Raw genomic sequence first — 22,759 nt, 5'->3', positions numbered from 1 at the left:
CAGCAGCTACAAGGAAATAAAATGATTCTGTGTGTGGAGATTGCTGGATTGAGACTATCAATTGAACCTCCTGCATATGTAGGAGAATTAGAGAATATGTGAGGAAGAGTGAATGTTTCAGACCATAAGATTTCTGCATGAGAAGAGTAAAAAGATGAGAGCTATTTGACTGGAAGTGACTACATAGGCTGCAATTGATTTATTCAATAAACTCTGATATCACAAAAGTAGGGGACATTTTTGAGGTTTAAAAAACCTCTTGGGAAAAAAGGGACATTTTAAATTTAAAAACATGTAGAATTTGACTAATTCATAAATCATAAAAAAGAATGGTGAGTACATTAACAGACCAGGACATCCAAAATGGATTAATGAGTGAAAGTAATATGTGAAGAGGGTTAACTTATCCTTATAACACTCATACAAATTGTCCCTTGATTTCATTGTGAAAGAAAAATAATAAGATTATATGGATATGGTCTGATCCTGTGTGGCAGTTTTTTTCCTCCTTAATAAATAGCCTACCCTTTATCCACATTCTTAATAAAGCTTTTTGGTTTTTCCTTGAATGAAGTGTAATGCAAATGATGCTTTGGGTTACAATATTTCTGTATGAGGAATAACCCCACATATGCCAATATAACTGCACAGATATGCATTGGACTTTCGTGGTGGAAAACAAACAGTCATATCACACCTTCATTTTGTGCCAGATCTATGAGAGTGCTGAAGCAAGATCACTGTGTTATGAAAAGACCTAAATGCTGCTACCTAAGATATTTCAAACTAAGTATCAGAATATAGATCAGTGAACAAATTGCCAGTGAATAGATGACAGGTCCATTTTTATTACAGCTTTTGGTTACAAATATTAAAAAACACCCTACTTTATCAAGACCTAGTTTCTTATCATTGTGAATATCTAAGTATCTCAATTTATTTATTCATACTACTTACTGATGAGCTCAAAAATACATTCTTGATTCTCTGATTTTGGATGGCTCAAATGTTATGTGCTTAATTTTGTGGGAAAAAAAGAGCTGTAGGACTGAACAATGGCACAAAACAAAATAAAAGGCAAAAGGTAAAACGCATTTCTATAGGCTTAGGCCCTAACGTTTTCACATAAACATCGCAATAAGCATATTCACTAATTTGTCCCTTACTTTGTATCATTTTTATTATGTATTTAATTTCTATTTCATCTGAGTTTCTCTTTGTGTATGTACATATCTTGGTGTATGTGCGTGTGTGAGAGACATATCTGATGTAGCTTACAAATCAGAAACCTACATCTTTATTAAAATCGTTTACTTGGTTATGAATTAAACAAAATTTCTGTTGGACTCAATTGAGATTTCTAATTATAAAGTCCTTATTTTTAACATTTGGCATTTTGCAGTGGCACTGAAATTAATGTCCTAGCCTGAGCAGCAGGACACACTTCAATGCAATCAGGGCAATGAGGCAGGTGTCGGCCAGGCCACCTTGGCAATCAGTCTTTTTGACGCAGACAATCTTAAAATTACTCTCACATTCCCACCCCAGGCTTTCTTCTTCCATTGACCTCTGTGTCTGACCTCTATGTCTGACCTCCCCTGAAAAATTATAATCAAGAAATTATTATCGTTGTTTTCTGTAACTTGCATACTTACAATCAGGAGGCATCTTTTCCATAAATATTGTATAATACTCTTTTAGAAGTTCAAAATTTTCCTGATTAATACTTTCTTGCAAAGAGACGTCTCCAAACCTAAAAAAATAGAAAATAAAAAAAGACAATGGAATATAGAATAGTACCTGAAAATAACTTCTTTTATCTTTCTTTTTTTAAATAGATGGCCATAGTTTTCTAAGAAAGGAGTCTATTTTTTCAAGCAACATTGCACAACAGTGATTTCAAACATATTTCAGTCTCCACTGGCCCTCATTCCACCAATCACTTTTTAAAATATATTTTTGGGGGAAATTAGGCTTATGTATTTATTCCAATGGAGGTACTGGGGATTGAATCCAGGACCTCGTGCATGCTAAACATGCACTCTACCACTGAGCTATACCTCCCCCTGCCCCACCAATCACTTTTGACACACCAAAGTATTCTCACCATCATCAAATGCAAACCTGAATGAAAGAGGACATCTTAGACGCCAGCCCCTGTGCCTCTGCATAATTGATACTCAGTTAATGTTAATTTCCCCACCTCGGCAGTGCTGTATCTCTAAAGACATAGAAACTCTCTCATCTCTCTTTTTATCCCTCCAGTGCTCCTCTTCATCAATGACAGCTGGAGGAGAGGTCTGGAAGACCAGGGCTGGACACTGGGCTGCATACAGTCTTGTACACTTTACCAACTGCTGTAGGCACATGGAGAGCTATCCAATCTGTCCGGGAGTAGTTTACTTCTGCTGACATTTTTTTCTCTCCACACCATGAAGGATGCCAGCCTCTGTACTAGTGCTCTTCTGCCACCTTCTCAAGTCAAAACTGCATCGGTGCATAATCACCGACCTTGTGCTTTCTTTAAGCATTTCCCAGGCTTAAAACTTAAAATCGTCTTGTCTCTCTATAAAAGAAGGCTATGCAAATGGCTTTCACTACGTATCTCTATCCAAATATCTCCATTCAAATCTATCTGTCCCTCAAAGCCTTGTGAAGGCTTATGTGCGCTATGAAACCTCCCTGATGAATGTTCTCCCATCTGTGAACCACTTTCTTTCCCCCATGAATCCTGTCCCTTCTACATCTTTGCTTACTGCACAAGTTGAACTGCAGTGTTACATGTGTTGACCTGTCTTCCTTACTGGATGGTAAATTCTTCCAGGACAGGATCATAGCCATTCTTCTTGTTGCGCTGCCTGCTCCCTGTGTCCCACAGCTTGGCAGACCAGTGCCTGGTGCAATTCATATTCAAAACCTTTCCTGAGTTAAACTTGGAGGACAGGGACATAGACGCAGGAAAATCTACAGGAGAGTTACCCTAAACTCTGAAATGCACTCTTCTAACTTTTTTAGACATTATCATCAACTGGTGCTTTAAAATCATCATCCTTGCTGGAGTAATATTAGTGTTATGAACTGAACGTGTGTGTCCACCCCAAAGATCATATGTTGAAGCCCTAACCCCCAGTGTGGCTGTGTTTGGAGATGGACCTTCTAAAGAAGTAATTAAGGTTAAATGGGGTCAGGAGGGTGGGGCCCTGATCTAGGAGGATTAGTGTCCTTGTGAAAAGAGACATCAGAGGGCTGGTTTTCTCTCTCCACACACACAAAAGAGGTCCTGTGCGCACACAGCAAGGAAGTGGAAGATAGTTCTCACCAGAAACCACATTGACTAGAACCTTGATCTTGGGCTTCTCAGCCTTTTGGACTCTGAGAAGTAACTTTCTGTTGTGTAAGCCACCCAGTCTGTAGTATTTTGCTATGGCAGCCCAGGCAGACTGATTAGTACTTACTTATTTTAAAATGGATATACACTACATATGTTTTGGCTATGGGTACATATGTAATAATATTTTACACAAGGATTACATAGCAGGAGCATACCTAATGTGTGAATGTTGCCAGGAAAAGCTCAAAATTCAGAATCAGAACTACGAAGCTCAGAGAACAGAGAAGTGATTCGCTCAGATCAATAGTTGATAGACATCTGAGCGCAGCCTTCCTGCTTCCTTTTGCATTTCTCTCTCTGCTGCTGTTGTGTCTCCTTTTCAAGTCTGATGTGTCTTATGCAGCACCCAGGTATGAAAAAACACGTTTTAATATGCAAGACAGATGAGAGAAAAGGGAAGGCTGTAAATTAACCTAATCTATAAGACTGGGAAATACAATGCTAACTGTTCCTTCAAAAGTCTGTGAATGAAGAGTCTCACGTCTCTCTCAAGACCATACTCACAGGCCTTGACTTACTAATTCAGAATCAAAACTCTCTGTACTCTCGTATAGCAAAGAAGAGGCAATTAATTAAGAGTGCTGCTTCTTCCCCCTAAATCATGTAATTTCTGCTCATAAATACCCTTCACCACACCCAGCGAACTTGCTGTGAGACAACACATAGAAGTGACTGGAATACACTCTGATCTCACACAATGACTTGCGAAAGTGCTCAGTTATTAAAGAAAACTCTTTGTACAACAGTGAATAAAGTTATATTCTGATTTATGCATACCATAAGAAAAGCCATGAGTAGCTTCTACACAGTTTGAGACTAAACGTGCAACACAAAGCTGGCATGGGAATGTGTAACCGGCAGGTCAGAATGATGAAAAACCCATGCTGTCCAGGAATCTTTTGGATAAAAGGGGGAAAAGGAGAAGTAATAGCTACAAACAGGCACCTTGACCAGCATCGAAATTCAAAAGGACTATAAGCACAATGGTATTTTACTTTAGCAAAAAACATTAGTAAAGGGTTAAAATGTATTTATCAAGTTATGGCAAAGCATATTCCAGCAACCTATGGGGAACGGAGATATTAAGAGAGTGAATTATAGCCAAGAAAGCATTTTAAATTCTCACTGAAAGTCTTGCTTCTGAGGGAACTTTTCCAACCAGGCTTTACAGCCAGATGGTAACTTCTTTCTCTAAAATCTTTTAAAAATGTGTTCTGTGAACCTTAACTCTCACCCACATTTTTGATAATCTCTACATGTGAACTGTGTAAGATGCAAAAGTAATTCCTTTGTGGGCTCGAAAAGTGTTTGTGACCGTCAGTCATGGAATCACATATAATTTTCTGTTGTCTGAGCAATTATTATAGATATGTTAACATCTCCCAGTAACGACTATCTTAGTAAATAAAAGAAAAAATAGACTCTATTTTAGGTCCAGAAAATTTTGACACAATGTCGAAATACATATGAGCATTAAAAAATTCTAAAATTTGATATACACACCCAGGTATTTGGAAACACAAAGAAAGTTAATCCATGTGAATATTTTGGTATTGACACCAATATTTTTGTTATTTTGCCACACTGAAATTTGATGTGAGCCAGGAATCCTTAAGCATAAATATTTCTCCTTGCTATATCAAATAATTTGGTACTGATGAAAAGGAAAATGCTACCTATGAACCTGTTGAAGTTCTACGTAGAGGAACATGTGGAATTACTCAACATATCTGTAACAATTGAAAAGAAAAATTCAAGTACCGATCTTACACCTGAAGCTTACCTCTCAGCAAGAGTTTGCTGTTCATTGATTCCAACGTTAAAAAGTACTGGGTACACATGAAGCAACTGTCCTTCTTTAATCTGTAGTGGCAGAGTCTCAAACATTCTCGCTGGAAGCTTTACCTCTACCACGTAATGTTCACTAAAGGAAGCGGAGGACACAGAGAAGAAGCACTGCTCATTTCATTACTTTTTATGGTCCTTTAGATTCATTAGAAAGAAATAATAAAACAGTTTGAATATAGCACAGATTTGGATTTCTGGCTGCTATCGGCTTACTTCCTGTTATTAATTCATTTGATAATCATTTAATTCACTTCACTATTACTTGGCAGAAAGAACTGTTTACACTTGTTTTCTCTCCATTACTCTGAGCTTTCCTAGGAAAGGAAGAATTTACTGCATCTTTGTATACCAGGGCCGTGTGCATAAGAGCATCAGTATTTATTTCTTTGATGTAATTGTTTCTAAAACCCAGTTTCAATGAAAAGAAAAGCAATTCAATGATGGATTTTTCAATAGAGTGAAACCAATGAACCCAATCACTTAGAACATTTTGTAGCATGGCTTAATTGCTAGTACTGAGGAACCTCCCTGTTTGGGATGGCCCGATGGAAATGTAATGGTTTCATTTAAGGTCTAACCTTTGGGGGGTTTTGATCATTTTGCAACATTAACATATCATGGGGACGTTTTTCACTGGAAATTTCCTTTAAAAATTACCCCGAATATTTAGTGTTGAAAATTTAAATTAGGATTCACAAAATAAGGTCAACAAGAATAGCTGCTTGTATATTTTGAAACTTGGTAACTTCTGAGCTGGTGTGAACTGAGTATAGAAATGTATAGTTTAACCCATAATGTAGGAAAATCCATGTGTTTCCAGAACTATATATAGTGTTGGTGTTGTAATCCATGTATGGGGAAAGGAGCTCAGGACACTTGGTGAGTCTCCATGAAAATCTTTTTAGTTTCTCCTAGTATAACGCTGATACATACGCTGGATCCTTGGCTATGAGACTTGTTTCTTACCTAAGCTTTGAACTAGAGAACCAGGAAATATCATCAATCTATCAAGTAGGGATGTTAGCACTACCCTCAGATGGATGCATACTTTATTTTTCTTTTTAAAATTGCTCAGTGCCCTTCACAATAGTCTGGCTGATAGAAGGCTGATGTTTATTTATTCCAAGTTTTTCAGGAATATGAGAAAATTCAATGAGTCAGTCTGTATTTAAAGGTTGCTTTGAAGGTGAAACATTATCTACTTTCTTTATGATAACTTCTTGTCATCTTTATTAGAATATAATTGACATAAACTCATGCATTTTAAGCGTGTAAATCAGAGTTTCAGCAAATTTATAGAGTTGTGCAACCATGACCATAATCCAGTTTCAAAACATTTCCATCACCTTAAAAAAATCCCTTGTGCCTATTTGCATTTAAACCCTAATCCCACTGCCAGCCCCAGGAAACCAATGATCTGTTTCTGTCTCTAGAGATTTTACTTTTCTACACTTTTCACATAAATGGAGTCATTCGATATGCAGTTTTTGTGTCTAGCTTTTTTCATTTAGCATGACTGTGAAGTCATGTATGTTGTAGCATGCTATTAGCAGTTTCTCCCTTTTTATTGTTGAATAGTGTTCTATTGTACAGAACCACATTTTGTCTCTGCCTTCAAGTTGATGAACACTCAGATTGCTCCATGATTTGGGCTATTCTGAATAATGCTGCTATGAACTTTCATGCATTAGTCTTTGTGTGGATGCATGGTTTCATCTTCTTTTGGGAATATACCTAAGAGTCATACAGCAATTTTAGGTTTAAGTTTTTAAGCAACTGCCAAATTGTTTCCAAAGTGGTGGTACCATTTTACATTCCCAACAGTAGTGAATGAGGGTTCCAGATTTTCCACATTCTTGCCAATGCTTGTTGTTGTCTGACTTTCTGATTATGATGATTCTACTGTGAGTGAAGTGGTATCTAACTGTGGTTTTAATTTGCAATCTCCTAATGACTAATGATGCTGAGTATGTTTTCGTGTGCATATAAGCCACTCGTGTATTTTATTTGGCAAAATATCTATCCATATCCTCAGCCCATTTTTAAATTAGATTTTTTTGTTTTATAATTATTAAATTGAAGGTTTCTTTATATATTCTGGATACAAGTATTTTATCAGATATATGTATTTTGCATGTAATTTCTTCCAATCTGTGGCTTGTCTGTTCATTTACTTAATGGTATTTTTGATGCTTAAAAGTTTATAATTTTGATTAAATCCTATTTATCAAATTGTTTATTTTATGAATCTAGATTTTTTTGGGTCATGTCTAAGAATTCTTTACCTAACTCAACTTAAAAGATTTTTCTCCTAGAAGTTTTAGTTTTAGCTCTTACATTTAGACCAATGATCCCCTATGAGTTAATTTTTGTGTATGGTGTAAATTGATGTTCTAAATTCTTCTTTTTGCCTGTGAATAATTAATTGTCACAGCAACTCTCCATTCTTCATTAAATTGCTTTGGCACCTTTGTCAAAAATCAGTTGAACTTAAGGATAATAGTTTATATCTGGACTCTAAATTTTGTTCCACTGATCTATCTACCTATCTATCTATATACATACATACTGATGCAAGTACTATCAGTCTTGATTATTGTGTTTTATATTAACTTTTGAAATCAATAAGTAAAATCCTTCAACTTTTTTCTTCTTCCATAAAATTGTTGTTTAGTATTCCAGATCCTTTGCATTTCCATACAAATTTTAGGTTGAGCTTACCAATTTCTGCAAAAAAAAAAAAAAAGGCACTGGGATTTGGATACTGATTGCATTGGGTCTACAGATCAGTTTGTGGAGCATCTCTGTCTGAGCAATACTGAGCATGCTAATCTGTGAACATGGACTGTCTTTCCGTTTGTTGGATCTTATTAATTTCTCTAGGCACATTTTGTGTGTTATGTGTACAATTCCTAGGGTATTTTGTTACATTTGGTCCGACATAGTTATTCTTTCTGATGCTGTTGCGAATAGAATTGTTATCTAGTTACCACTGTATCTAACAACTTTTCAGGAATGTGCTTTTTTGTCTTTTCTGGTTCAAATCAAATCAGCCTCCTCTCATTAGAGACTGCTGGTTTTCATGGCCTGCTTTGGCCCTGGCAAAACTGTGCTGACAGAGCTGGGGCTGATGGGAGGAACTCTTGGCAAAAATGCCACACGGTCCAACTGACTTATCCAATGTTCACTAGTTTTTCATAAATAAATGCTTCTGAATTTGTTGTGGACAAATATAATTCTTAGTCCTGTAATGGTTATTTTGGAAAATTCTGTCCAATTGTAATGCTGCTTTTTGGAGAGAGGGTCTGCCAAGCTGCTCACCTTCTCGTTCTGGAAGTTTCACTCCCATCTGTGTGAAAACTTCTGGGTTTAGATGTAGCCTAAGAACTCCCTGAGGAAAAGCACCTGCCCTCTGCATATACCAGATGGCCTGGTAAGCTCCCCTGGTAACAGTGATGAAGGTATCAGGTTCCCACTTTTGATAATAATTTTCACAGGAATACAGAGTGGCACTATTTTCTAGGTGTGTATATGAGCAATTTTATTCCTCTTTCTCCCAGTGAATTGCAAATTAAGCATTAGTGTGCAGATGAAATATTTAGTTTTACAAGGATGTGTTTTTTCTTTATGTATAAGAAACAGTTACCTTTTATTCTACCATGTATTTCTGGGCATCCTTCACACAAAATTTTAAATAATTCTATGTTTACTATAGATAAGAAAATGAATTTAGTTTGAACTTTATACTCAGTCTCTTCTTTATCTCGCTAGCATGAAAAGGGCTCTCTCTTTAGTAAAATTCTCATTTTTTTTCCCACTGTGATGTGAGATTTCCAATATCCTCATGTAGCCTTTAAAAGTGCTAACACCAGAACGGTTAAAATTTGGAGGACTTCTGATTGAAATGATTTGCCCATAGGATACAGTTCTTCTGTTGGAGGTCTATTCTACACACCATCACTTAATTCTTAATTATTTCTGATATTTTGCATCATACACTAACCTTCAGAGCTATTTATTTAAAACTATTCTCAGAAATATCAATCTCGGAGTAAACTGTCAAAAATAATTGAGAAAAAAGTGGTCGTCTATGCCCTTGACATAGGAACCCATCTTTTCTAAAATGTTACTGCTTTTAACAGAATTTACTATAAAGTCATCTCAAGAATTATGACACTATTAACCAAATGATTCCAGCAAAAGTAAAAACATCCAGGGCTTTAAATTAGACAGTAATAAAGGGAAAGTGGCTTTCTCATGCCTCCTATTATTTTGAATTCCTCGTATTTCACAGGGTAGCATCCCCAAACTCACCTCACCGCAACACGATTTACAAACATCTGTGAGACTTCTAGGAGCTTTTCCCAGTCTTCCCTAGTCATGTTACCGACACTTAATTCTCAGCAGAAAGGAAAAGAGAACAAAAGAAACATGTCCAAACCAAACCTTAATTCTCCTTGGCTCCTTTGTCAGGGGTTAATTAAAAATATCTCACAAAGCTTGGTCTTTAGGAAATGGATACCACTTACCGCCTTCCTGTGATCGCCGGCAAGACATCATTGGATTTGGCTTCAATTATTTTAAATGCGACTTTCTTCAAATCTGAAATGCCAACAGCCATGTCCTCTAGCATTCCAATTTCATCACCTAAACAAGGGAAAGGAGCCTGGTTACAAACACACTATCTGAAGAAAATGTCACTGGGTACCACACCTCCCTGCCGGAATGCGTTCTAACATTTTAGTGAATGAGTTTCTCAGTGCAGTGAAGTCATTCTGAATACCTTCCCTCAGAGCCTGAAGGTTTTCATCGGTGACATAAAAACCACTTCAATAGACTCCAGCAGTCTGTGTACCCTTTGAGGGAACGAAAGAGGTATACCTTTTGCTGGAAGGCTAGAGAGAAGTTTTAATTCTTACACGACATAAAGCATCATGCAGATCTTTTTCCACTGGCAGGACTGACATTTGATTTCTAGAAATAATAGACACGGCTGAACTGAAGATCACTGACCCAGGCTCATGCTAGTTTTATACCTCAACACACTGAGAAAGAAGGAGGTAATTAAGCAAGATTCTAGATCAGCCCTGTACAACAGAAATGTGATATGAGTCACATATATAATTGAAAATTTCCTGGTTGTCACATTTTTTTAAGGAGTACAATTTTAAAGGTGAGATTAACTTTAATAATCTATTTTCCTTTAGCCCAATATATCTGAAATAGCATTCAATATATGCAATTACAATATACAATTATTAATCATTCATTAATTATTCATATAAAACTCTTTTCCACTAGTCTTTGAAACCTGGTGTGTGCGTCCAGTAACATATTGATTTGGACCAGATACATCTCAGGTGCTCAACAGCCACACCAAGCTATGCACTGAATAGGGCAGTTCTAGACATTAGAGAGTTGGGACTTTAAAAATCAAGTCCTTGAAGCTGCGTTGGCAAAAGCCTTTTATATTTAAAAAGCCAGACGGCTGCTCAGGACTCCACTGTGAAATAATCTAATTCCATTTTCAAAACATACTGCAGGTAAAAGCACAGCTACAAGGGGAACGAACACAAAGAATGAAAGTTACATTCTTTCTCTAACGCTTGATGCAAGGGAGGGTTACTTCTCATTTTTATGACGAACTGAAGAATCTATGCTTCTGGTATCTTTATGAATAGGAAATTATCATTTTAACGTGGACTAAAGCAATACTCACTGTATGTACTTAGCAGGCCTTCGTACTGTACTAGCAACCCCACCGTGTGAAGCTGCTCTAGGAAGCCAGGGTCATGCAAACTCGTGTGCAATTTGATGATAAAACCACAGACTAATCCAGCAAGCTGAAAAAAAAAAAAGAAATTTCTGGAGTCAGCAAACTTTAATTGAAAAATAGTTAAGGCTTTTGAGGCACCACAGATTTAATTAGAAATTTTTCCAGTATGCGTAACAAAAGTAGAAATCTTTTTATCCCCTTTGAAACCTACAGACTGCCTTTGATGGAGTTCGGCTTGGGAAAGGCAGCATTGTGAAAGGGGAAAGACTGTGGATTCTGGAAGCTGCAAATCCTGTCCCTACCACTTCTAAGCAGCAAAACCATACAATGCTGTTTAACACTCCCAAATCTTTTTCTTCTTATTATTTCCTTGTACCTGTAGAATAGAGACAAAAGTCCTCATTTCACAGGGTCATTGAAGGGACACAGTGGAGAAATGTGTACAGGACAGAGCATCTTGTCTGATGCACTGTCAGCTCCATTTGTCACTGGAACATCCATGAAACAGTCGGGGGCCAGAACAGTTTGGTTAAAATATTCCTGTTGCCTGCCATGTTTCGGAAGATAGGCTTCTGTCTCTCTCCCTCCATGTGATTGTCTATAAAACTCAATCATGGGTGGAGGCAGAAGGGGAGAAAGAGCACAGCCTTCATGATGGAGGCCAGCCTCGGTGTCACGGGCTAGGGTTGGGTGTGGGTAGGCAAAGAAGGTGGTCCTGTCAGACCTCCCATTCAAGCCTTACTGCCCAGAAAACTTGTTTTCTAAACAACAAAACAACAGATCATTATGAGGCCCTGTCCTGGGATTCATGAGGGAGCTGTACAAATGGAGACTGCAAACAGATCCCTTTTGCCAGTCGGTCCCAGCTGCCATCTGCAGTGCAAGGCAGCCACCCTTTCCCATCTGCACCCTGCCCGGTGCAGAGACCCCCAGGCACAATACAAGGACAGGACAGAGGACCACATCCTTCACAGACCCTCTGCCCTGTGAAACCGAATGGACACTTCAGAGACTTGGCCACCTCTTTGCAGAAATAAATACTTAAGTTCTCATTAACTGGCTCCTATTTATTATAAGAAAAGCTAGGTACCGAAACTTTAAGAAAAGGATCCCTTAAAAAAAAAAACAAAAAAACACTACCAAAAGAAGACCTCTATCCTGACCAAGGATGCTATCTGACAACCCATCACTGTGCTGGGCTCACAAGAAGAAGAGGCACCTACTGCTTGGCTGAAGACGACGTCTCTTCTCAGCGTCAGCACCAAATACTGGGGCAGGCTATACGCCAGCTCCTGAAGGAGCACGAACGTCAGGGACTGCTTGGCTCGATTCACCACCTCTCCCATGCAGTCCTTCAGGGTGAGGATGAGGGGATACAACTGTTCATACCAGTCCTCTGCAGGGGAGGAAGGGGGCATGAGAAGAGCAGGACAGATGAAGGAAGGTCTTGGAGGATAGAACCAATTCACTATTCTTTTTCAGCAAAATTTTACACATTATTAAGGAGTCACAAAGGTTAGATTTGGACATCTCTGATTCAGAGTTCTCCTCTGAACTCCAGGTGTCTATAATCAGCCACCCACTGGATCTCTCCACTTGGTGTATTTAACTCATTTAGAGTAGAACTCCTCCCTCCTCTCTGCTCATCTCTAATCTCTGCACTGCCTGTATCTTAGTGGATGGCACCACCCAACACTTCCCATGCTGGAAACAAGTTCCCCTGGACTTCTTCTATAGTCTTCACACTTACTGGGTCATTAAATTCGTTCTACCACCGTAGTAAACCACCATACACTCATCTTCCCCTTGCCCTCTCCCATCAGCGTTTATCCATCTCCCTTGGACCACCTTCTATTCCGCTCCATAACTGAATCCCCTTACCCCCGCCTCCAGTCTCAACAGAGTGGCTACAGGGAGCTTTCTAATCAGTTTGGACCCCATCCCATCACTCATGCCCTTGCTTCCTTACTTAAATTATTTTAAAAACACCAAAGCATTCAGAACGAAGTCCAAAAGCATGAAAGATCCTTCATTATCTGACCTCTGCCTACTTGCATGGTCTCATCTCTCAGGACTTCTTCACTGGCAGCCTTGAGTCCCAGGAGGACTGAACAGCACGGATTTCCCCAAAACCATTCTGCTCTCTCATCTCAGTGTCTTTGCAAATCCTATCACCAATCCCGGAGCCCCTTCCTCTCCTTCTCTTCCTGACAAACACTGTATCTTCTCTGCAGGCTCCATGAAGGATTTCTGTCTTCCAGGAAGTCTTCATTTCCTCCCTGACCCTGTCTCCTCCCCGCATTTACTAAAGTTGGGGTCGAGCTCACGTTCTTTTGTGCTCACAGCTCCTAGCTCTTACTGCTCTAGAACTGTCCACACACTGCTCTGCAAGAAAGGAAGCTCACTGAGCACAAGGAATTCCTGTTGAAATCACTGTATCTCCAGTACCTCACGCAGTGTCTTACATACAGCAGATATTCAATCAGTTTTTAATTGAATGAGTAAAGAGACAATAAATACAGCAAAAATCTTTTAAGCTACAGACAAGTATAAGAAAATCAAGTTTTGGACAGGATTCGGAATATGAGTAGCTTTCCTTCAAATTGAGATACAGAATTGAAACCATCTGTGCTTTTTGTATGTCTAGATATTTAACATGTTTCAATTATACAATTATGGCTTTGGCATATGATATAGAAACAAGTTATATTCTATTTCAGTTTATTTGGAAATCAAAGCCCTGACAAACGCCAAATATTATAAATTCCAGACTGTGTGATATTCCATTAATGTAAAAATAAATGAACAGTAGTATGACAAATACAAATACGCTTTGATAGAAATGAGTGCACGCTGAAAAGTTAATTACGAGTCAAGATCTGAAATGATTTGACCTTGTCAGTACGGAAGTGTAAGCGTCATTGTGAGTGATGTGAACGGTCAGTACTCAGTTAAGACCCTGGAAGAGGGAACGATGAAAAGAATCACCATCACTGTTTACCACCTTGACTGTCACTTACTTATCTTATGTTGTGGTATAATAGATTAGATGAAACAAACCAAAATAGGCGAAAGGATAACTAGTGATTCCAACTTAAAAAAAAGATCGGCTCTTGTTAATACTGCATGTAAATGCCTGTGTGATGCTACAATGCAAAATACATTAGGAACATTAGGAGTTATTATTTTTAAATATTGTAGAATGAGGTGTTATGATAGGAATAAAAAAAAAAACACTAGAGAAAAGAGAATTCAAAGAAGGCCTATTAAGTCTGTAATCATTTAATAAAGGACTCACTTGTGGGCAGCCTAGGATGAAATACGAACAATGGTTCAGTTGAAACAAGCATTGGATAACTATTGATTTTTATGTCATTAGTAAATGTAAGAAAGGGCGAACGGAGGTACATCAGACTTATTTTCAGAATCAAAGACACATCAGTAGATACAACAAAGGAATACTCGATATTTCTATTTTGTTTCACATGTGCATTCTTTTATCTCCCATTTTCTCCCACTCTCTTACTCAATTCTTGTTCTCAGTGTGAATGGCACCCTCTCGCTCTCTTGCGCGCGCGCACACACACACACACACAGAAGAAAAACAAACATTTCAACAAATTGACCCAGAGATAGATCTTAAAAGATAACGGACTGCAAACCAAGCCTGTTTTGTGCTTAATTCTGCAGAGATCAGTTTCTCCTTAAGAATTCTCCAACATAAAAGAAAGCTTGTGTGCAGCAGGTGGCGCTGCTTTACCGGCTGAAGCAGGACTACGCGCTCACTTACTCCAGGTAGCGGATTTACACTTTTTTAATTCACTTTTGTAGTTTCCAAATGTTGTCTAGGCACCTTGCATCCGACTCCCCTGGGGCAAGTGGTCAATAATTTGGGCAAGAGTGTAATAAAGTCCTTTCTAGTTAGAAAATGGACAATTAACTTAATTATTTTTCCCTTGGAACACACTAAGTGACAGCTCAAATTAATTATAGCTGATGGTTTTTCTTGAGGGTCTCTAAGAAAGAAATCTTCACGCATTTCTTCATTAGCAACAGGATACTTTCTTTACTCCTTTCCAAAGCTACCATCACACTTACTTGACCATTTGATTCTTAATCAGAAATTACACTGAGATTTAAAAAAGAGAGTGGTTTCTAGTCCTACTAGAATAAAACTGAGAACATGGGAAAAAAAAATACACTGATATTCTAAACCTAGGAGTATTGTTAGATAACTGCCTGACACTAACAATATTCCAGTGTCTCCAGGTATAATAGCACATACCTTTTATGGCTAAAATTTAAGGAAAATGACAATGCAAGAAGACATAAATTATGAGTGAGAAAATTACAAGTTTGTGAGCAAGGTCGAATGTCATAAAGATAGTTGTAAGCTTCCTATAAAGAAACATATGTGAGCAAGCTAAAAATACATGCTTTTTTCCTAGAAAAGAAACAATTTAAGTTCAGCAGAAAAAGGAAAACCTCACTGGCAAATGCAAACTGCGATGACTGCAGGTTTTGTTCCCGGTTAATATTCGCTCAGTGTAAATCTCAGGTTCTGAAATAGACACAACGGAGTGTGACGGGCCAAAGAAAGACCCAGGTCAGTTCATAAGCGGCCTTTTTGCTCCACTGAGCACCCAAATCACTCTCACAGTAGAACAGCAAATGCTTTAGTTTTCTCTTTAAAAATATTTTTGGGGGACAACAACGAAAAAAAAGCTGCCGCTCTTGATAGTCCTGAGGCCGCTGCCACTTCCTTCTCCGCTTCCTGTCTCTCCATACTTCACGATGTCCATGCTGTTTATCTTGTCCTTTTGGTCAAGCCATTTTCTGGGGGAGGAAGACGGCGGTCATTCTGCATTATCTAGTCAAAGGAAGAAATCTGGAAGTGCACAAGTCCACTCTGGTGAGTTCAGGTTCCTCAAGTTTCAAGGAGATTTTTACACACACACACACACACACGCACACACGCACACACGCACACTCCTGGTGTACCCAGGGACACTGGTAGCTAAGGGCTCGCCACAACACCTCTGACAGAGGCTCACAGTCGAGCAGGCACTTAAGTGCCCACATCGTTGATTCTATCTCCTTGGGCTCTTTTCAGTGACGGAGGAAAATACGAAGAGCATGTTTTAGTGTCTCTATAAAAACATGCTGAGAACGCCTTAACCCTGAGACCAACAAGCAGAGTCTTTCCTCAGGAAAGCGTGAAATGCGTGCGGCTTAGCTGAGCTTTTCCTGAGCTTTGTGACGTGCGCTGGAAGCCACCCAAGCAGGGCCTGTTTTCCAGCCCTAGACTCGCTTCTCTAACGTATTCAAGTGAGTTCACTGAGGGATTCAGAGAGCGGCTGCCGGCGCCCCCCTCACCTCCTCCACACACCATCTATTTCCTGTACAGGATGTTCACGTCCTCTGAGCTCAACGTCTCTTATGTGGCTCAGGAGGGAAATAAAAGAGCCAAACACCAACCAACTGGAGCAGAGCATAATGCTTTCTTTCCAATTTCTGAGCCATTTTCTTCTTAGGTGCTTGGTCTCCTTTGCTCATTTAAAATAATTAACTTCACAGAAGCTTGTAGCCATTGTTATTTCTGTTATCACAACTTTTCAGACATAGGGAAAAAAAGAAAAAGAAAAGCTGAAGGCTTGCATGCCCATGAAACTTTATGCAAAGAGATAAGAGAAGAAATGAGCCCAGCTCTCAGGACCTGCCTAAGTTAAGAAGATGACGAACTGTGAAGCTGAACAATCAGAATGGTCTTTAAGGAGGAGGATACCATTTCCAGGATGGTGAGAGGAGCAGAGACCAGTCCCAGGGCTGGCAGGGCTTCTATACGATGCTCGGACCTCAGGTAGTACAGAACTAGCAGTGGACTCAAGGCTGGGGGCTGGGAGTGGGGCCATCACGTCCTGCCCATAGAGTCCTGGTTGGTTTTGAAGACCCTCCACCCTACATCAACTTACATATGGCTACCTACGTGCCCCTCTGTCTTTTGGGTACAATTTTACAATGTGGACATCAGCACTTGGAGGGTCAACTAGTGATAAGGCTTCCTCTCCAGCTACCTTACAGATCGACTCCTTCGTATGATACACACGGCCAACTTCGGTCACAGACCCTAGACCCTAGTCATAGACCCTAGACCCCAGTCACATCTCCTAGACCCTAGACACCAGGCCACAGGAGGCCTCCAAGTATCAGCCATGTCCCAGGGATAGAGGACACAGAAAGGAGGCTGATCCAGACAACAAATGAGTAAGCAAGAGGGAAAAAAGCACATTCTGAGGCTGGGCTGCCTAGAATGACTCCCACAGCCACTCAGAATGTCCACTCTCAAGTCCTCCCAACTCCTCACCCATCTTTATGATCCATCTCCTTGCTCTGGTCCAGGACTTTTTAAAAATCTGCATTTGTCTTTCTTCAGCAAATGCTAACCTGTCTTCCTTATATCAATTTCCATCTTCTTTCATTGCCATCATAAGAAATATAGTTGTTCTTTGGTATCCATGGAGAATTGGTTCCAGGACCCCTTGTGAAAACCAACATCCACAGATGCTCAAGTCTCTTCTATAAAATGGTACAGTACAGCCATCTCTCCCTATCTGAAGGTTCCACATCTGGGGATTCAACCAACGGTGGATGTGAAACCTGCGGATGTGCAGGGCTGACTGCATACTCACTTGTTAGCCACACAGAACCTGAGATGTGAGGTCCTATGGGTGATACTCATATTAAAACTCATGGCCCCTACCCTCAAGAAGCTTAAAATATAGAAGAGAAAATAAGAGGTGTAAAGTAATACCTATAATATAAGGAGGGTAAGATCATTGCTATAAAAGTTGGGACGGTGACAAAACACCTCCGGGGGTGAACAGTTTAGAGGCAAGAGATTGCATCTCCGGTGAGAAGATCATATTCATTCACGGCTGTGTGGTTCACTGAACACCTGAAGGAAGGCCCGTGCAGAGGGAGTTCAGCGAAGCTGCAAGGTGTGTGGGGAGTGAACATCCCCATCGAGCGAGCCTTTGCAGGAACAGAATCTGGGAGCGATGTTTGGTGTAATGAGGCTGAGTGCCGTGAAGAGAAGCTGTGAGGAGGTCAGAAGGGGGACTGGAGGGGAGAGGGAAGGGACTAGATGACTCAAGGACTTGGAAAAGGCAGGAGTAAAGGGGAAATAAATGTTGAGTCTGAAGCTATGGGAAAAACCAGTGGAAAACCAGGTGGGCAGTCACCACAGCAGGCATAGGGCTGAGTATGTAGCACTGGGGAGAGAAACAGGAAGGTGCAGCATGTGAGTGAGCAGAGAGCCCACAGTTAAGCAGCAGAGCCAAATCTAGAAATAATGGGTATCAGGGACGGCAAGGTTTACGGCAGGGAGGCAGGTCACAAATGAATGCTGTACCTTCCTTTGCCTCTACCTAAGAGCAGTCTTAAAGGCCCCAAGGGTGTTCACACAAAGGACACTCCTGTATGTTCAAATGTGATCATCCTGGTGCCCAGGGGACTATGATCCAAGGTACGTGACAATCTTGGCACCTTCCGGATGTACGCGAAATGAGTGCACTGCTCAACTCCAGGCGAACTGTTAGGAGAAGAACAAAGGCAACTTCTTCTCATGTCAAAGGAACCTTGTTTAAGTCCTGCCAGGTGGAGAGCAGTGTCCTAAAACCTTCCAGTCCTGCTCTCAGAAAAATAGCAAAGGAAATGCATCAACTGATATCCTGGTTAAACTTCTCATTTCAAAGCACAAAGCTGAAAGCCTTAAGTAAATTCTGCTAAGACAGTTTCCAGGAACTAAATCCATTCATCAAATAGGTTGTAGCACAAAAGTTTTGGACCACGGTTATGCTGGGCAGGGAAGAGCCTCATACTCATATTCATCGGGCTTATTTTGTCTTTTGGCTTCAAAAGAACTGTAACCTCAGGACTCTGACCTATAAATACGCTGAGCACTGAAGACTAAGTGCGTGGCTCATAGGTCACTGGTCAACCTGAAATCGCCAATACATCTGCATCACAGAGCTCTTGTCATTTAAATTTGGCCCAGTTTCTAAAATTGAGAAAAGTGATGAATTTGAGTTGATTGAAGCCTGATCAGAGCACAGACATCCAGAGGCCAGAAGAGGAGATACATTTCTATCCTGAAGTGAACTAGGAGAGTGCAGTAGTTTCCTAGAAAAGTTCAATATAGTGCACCCTTTAAAAAAATTATTTCTACAACTACAACAAAGCCTCACATAAATAAATTTAACTTACAAGTGCTGAGTAGGTAGGCAAGTGACCAAACATAATGTGAACAGTACCATTTCTCATTCTTTTCAATAATTATAAGCCCCAAAGTTCCCACGTGGGAGATCTGAATCTTTTTTCTTTGTCCATCTCAGTTTCCCTGTAGGTGTGAATATCATCAGATTTATGAGAATGCTAAGTAACTTTTCAGTTGTAACTATGAATACGTGGCAATTCTCAGTTTTTGCAAAAGGTACGTTTCCACAGTAAACCTTTAAGAGACACCAAGGGGATTGATTTTCATGAAGTTATCTCATAATATCGCCAATTTGTGACTGATAAAACTTAACATTTCGTTAAAAGCATGATAGCAAAAAATTATCTGCACAGAGTTAAGATTAGAGATGTTTTTTTCCTGGAAAGAACAGCAGTGCCGCAAGCTGGGTGAGAGGGACAGGCTCTCCACTCAGACCCCAGGGCTGGAATCCAGGCTTTGCCACTGGACTAGGCGTGAAAGTGCACAGCTAACTTCAACCCTCCACTTCTTTGTCTGTTAAACGTGTAGAGTTACTCCTATGATTGTTGCAAGAATGAAATAATAAAGGCAGTATTTTAGAAACAACTTTTAGCCCAGATTAAGCAACCCCAAACTGTTAGCTACTATCTTTAAAATAGTTGAAACAAACATAATTTGCACATGGTACCCAATATCTGTCCACTTACCAGCATTTATTTCTTACACTTTTCCTTCTATTCTATTTCGGAGGATGAACTATTTGTTCTCTAGTTAAGACCAGCTCCTCTGTCTGGACACCAGATCTCATCCCTTCTCACTACGTAAGAGTTTTAGTCAAGCAATTCTCCTCCCTGCCTCCGACATTATTAACACTTCCCTGGTTACCAGATCATTCCCATTAGCATACACACTGATCTAATTATCTCCCCATCTTTAAAAACCAACCCTTTCTTGACCCTACTTCCCTCTGTAGCTTCCACCCTATTTTTCTGCTTGCTTTCACGATGAAAATCCTCAGAGTTTTCCCTTGCGTGCTGTCTCTAGCTCCTCCTCTTCCTGTTCCTCCTACCGCACCCCACTGGGGCTTTAGTCCCTATCTGCTCTAGTAAAGCTGCTCTCATCAGTGTCCCCGATGGCTTCCACACGGCTAAGTCCAAAGTCACTTCTCCGTCCTCGTTTCACTTGACCTATCAGCAGCACCGGGCATGCTGATCACTCCCTCATGGAATACTTCCTAACCCTGGATCTCAGGCTGTCATACATGGTCACTAGCCATTCCTTATTCAACTCTGATGCCAGTTCCTCCACTTGTTATTATCAGGATGTCCCCATTTGTAATCTGTAGATCATTTCCCTTTTCTCTGAAGACTCAGTTCTTTGCTGACATTATTCAGCTTCATGGCTTTAAGTACCATCTATATGTTGACAATTCCCAAATTTAGATCATTAACCTGAACCTCTTTCTCTCCTGAATTTCAGATTCTTATATCTAACTGCACACTTGATATTTCCACGTAAACCTAACATGTTCCAAGTGAGCTCCTCTTCCGGACCACAAAAACTATTCTATCTCGAGTCTTCCCCGACCAGTACATGGCCACCCCATCCTTCCAGCTGCCTGGGTCAAAAACTGTCAAGTCATCCTTGACACCTCCCTTTCTCTCACTCTCCCAGTCAAACCATCAGAAAACTCTGTCGGCACCACTTTCAAAGTATCAACTTTTCATTGTCTCCACTGACACCTTCTTAGTCCAGGCCACCACCATGTCTCACCTAGAGAATGACACTAGCTCTCTAACTGGTCTACACCTGCTTCTCCTCCTTCCATCTACGGGCTAATCTCAACATAACAGCCTGGGTGTTAAAATCAAAGTCAAATCAGGGTAATCCACTGCCCATAACCTTACAATTGCTTCTCGATTTTTTCTGAGTAACAGCCAAAGTCAATATAAAGACCCCACATGAGTCTTCCCCCAAGTTACCTCTTTAAATGCATCTTCTACTCTCTCTCCTTCACTTTATTCAAACCAAATCAGCTTCCTTGCTGTTTCCTGATTACAGCAGAATCACTTTTGCATCAAGGCTTCTGCACTAGCTGTTTCCAATGCCCCATATAGCCTTACCGCAGGCATCCACATGGCTCAGCAACTTATCTCCTTGTGTCTTTGCTCAAACATCAATTTCTCAATGAAGCCTACACTGACCACACTACTAAACTTCAACAATATCCCCAAACACTTTTACTTTGTGCTCTATTTTTCCACAGCATTTATCACCGTTAACATATCATGTAATGCCCTATTTTTGTTATTTTTTTATGTCAAGAGACATAAAAAGAATATAAACTTTAGGATGTCAGGTGTTTTGTCTGTTTCATTCATTGTTGTACCCCCGGGTCTGGAATACTGCCTGGCACATAGTAGATGATCAACTAAAATATTCTGAATGACTTAAAAGAAAAAAAATTAAATCAATTTAAAAATAATGCAACATCCTTATCTTTATAAAACTTTAGAGCTGGAAGAGATCTTACAAATTTGCGGATGATCTTTATTTTACCAACAAAGGAAGTGAGGTCCAGAGAATTTAAGTGATCTGCCAAAGGCCATGTAGCTAAGTAAGTGGACTTGCCAATTACCCTGGCTCTGAGTCACATGTTATTTTGTTACATCATAATTCACTGCACAATTTTTTAGGGAAACATTAGTTTCTGATAAGGCTAAATGTTCAAAAATGTCATAATGTATCATTATTATTAGAACTCTAAATTTATAATAAAAATATCTGTTATCTTTTATTTTTTTACCAAGTTCTTCTTTAACCTGTACGTGTACTTTAAAAGTTGTTTCCCCTGTTGACCTAACCTGAGTTTAGAAGAGCCTCATTCATTGGTGTTTCTTTCCCAATGAAATTCTAAACATTCATGTGTAGAAATTCATGGACTCCTACAGGGCTATATAAGCCTTTTGATGAAAATAATGCTTTGTGCTTGCATCTTTGCACTTTAAAAAATAAAACAGACTTGCTACATATTATAAAAACCACTGAAATGACTGTCCAATGTTAAGAGCAAGTTCTGAGGATATAATGATTATCAGGCATGTATGCATAAAAATGCACATATGCTGAAGATAGTCACTTGATAATAACAAGAAAGCCTGACTAAGCGTTTCTTGTCGTGTAGCAGTTGTAGATCAAAGTGACTAGGCCTTTACTCCACAATATTGGCCCCGACTACTTGCCAAGAATTATGTCAGGGATTCTGGAGATTCAAGAGCAAATGAAAAATACTTGGCCTACCTTCTCACAGAGCCAAGTCCAGTAGGGGAGATCACAATTTCAAACAGCATTTCCAATACATTAGAGATACAGAGGCTGCAAACTCCTGGCCCACAAACAGCATCCTTTGGCCCGCAAATATATTTTATTTGGCCTTCCACACATTGTAATAATTAAAAAAAATCAATGGTCAACATTTTAAAAATTGAGA

At 39.7% G+C, this 22,759-nt stretch overlaps 1 protein-coding gene across 10 annotated transcripts in view; it reads right to left on the bottom strand.

The window, feature by feature from the left end:
* The window catches only part of INPP4B (inositol polyphosphate-4-phosphatase type II B), a 687,800-nt gene that overhangs the window by 94,328 nt on the left and 570,713 nt on the right, over window positions 1-22,759 (bottom strand). For all 10 annotated transcript variants that reach the window (XM_074378084.1, XM_074378080.1, XM_074378065.1 and 7 more), the window contains 5 exons: window positions 12,239-12,411; window positions 10,959-11,082; window positions 9,769-9,886; window positions 5,175-5,315; window positions 1,656-1,753 (listed from right to left, as the gene is read on the bottom strand). In XM_074378084.1, coding sequence (XP_074234185.1) covers window positions 1,656-1,753; window positions 5,175-5,315; window positions 9,769-9,886; window positions 10,959-11,082; window positions 12,239-12,411 — 654 coding nt within the window. The remainder of the gene's footprint in view (window positions 1-1,655; window positions 1,754-5,174; window positions 5,316-9,768; window positions 9,887-10,958; window positions 11,083-12,238; window positions 12,412-22,759) is intronic.

This window comes from Camelus bactrianus, chromosome 2, assembly GCF_048773025.1.
Source record: "Camelus bactrianus isolate YW-2024 breed Bactrian camel chromosome 2, ASM4877302v1, whole genome shotgun sequence".
Lineage (NCBI taxonomy): Eukaryota > Metazoa > Chordata > Mammalia > Artiodactyla > Camelidae > Camelus > Camelus bactrianus.
The sequence above is the reverse complement of the archived record's forward strand: the minus strand, read 5'-3'. Positions and strand labels throughout refer to the sequence as shown.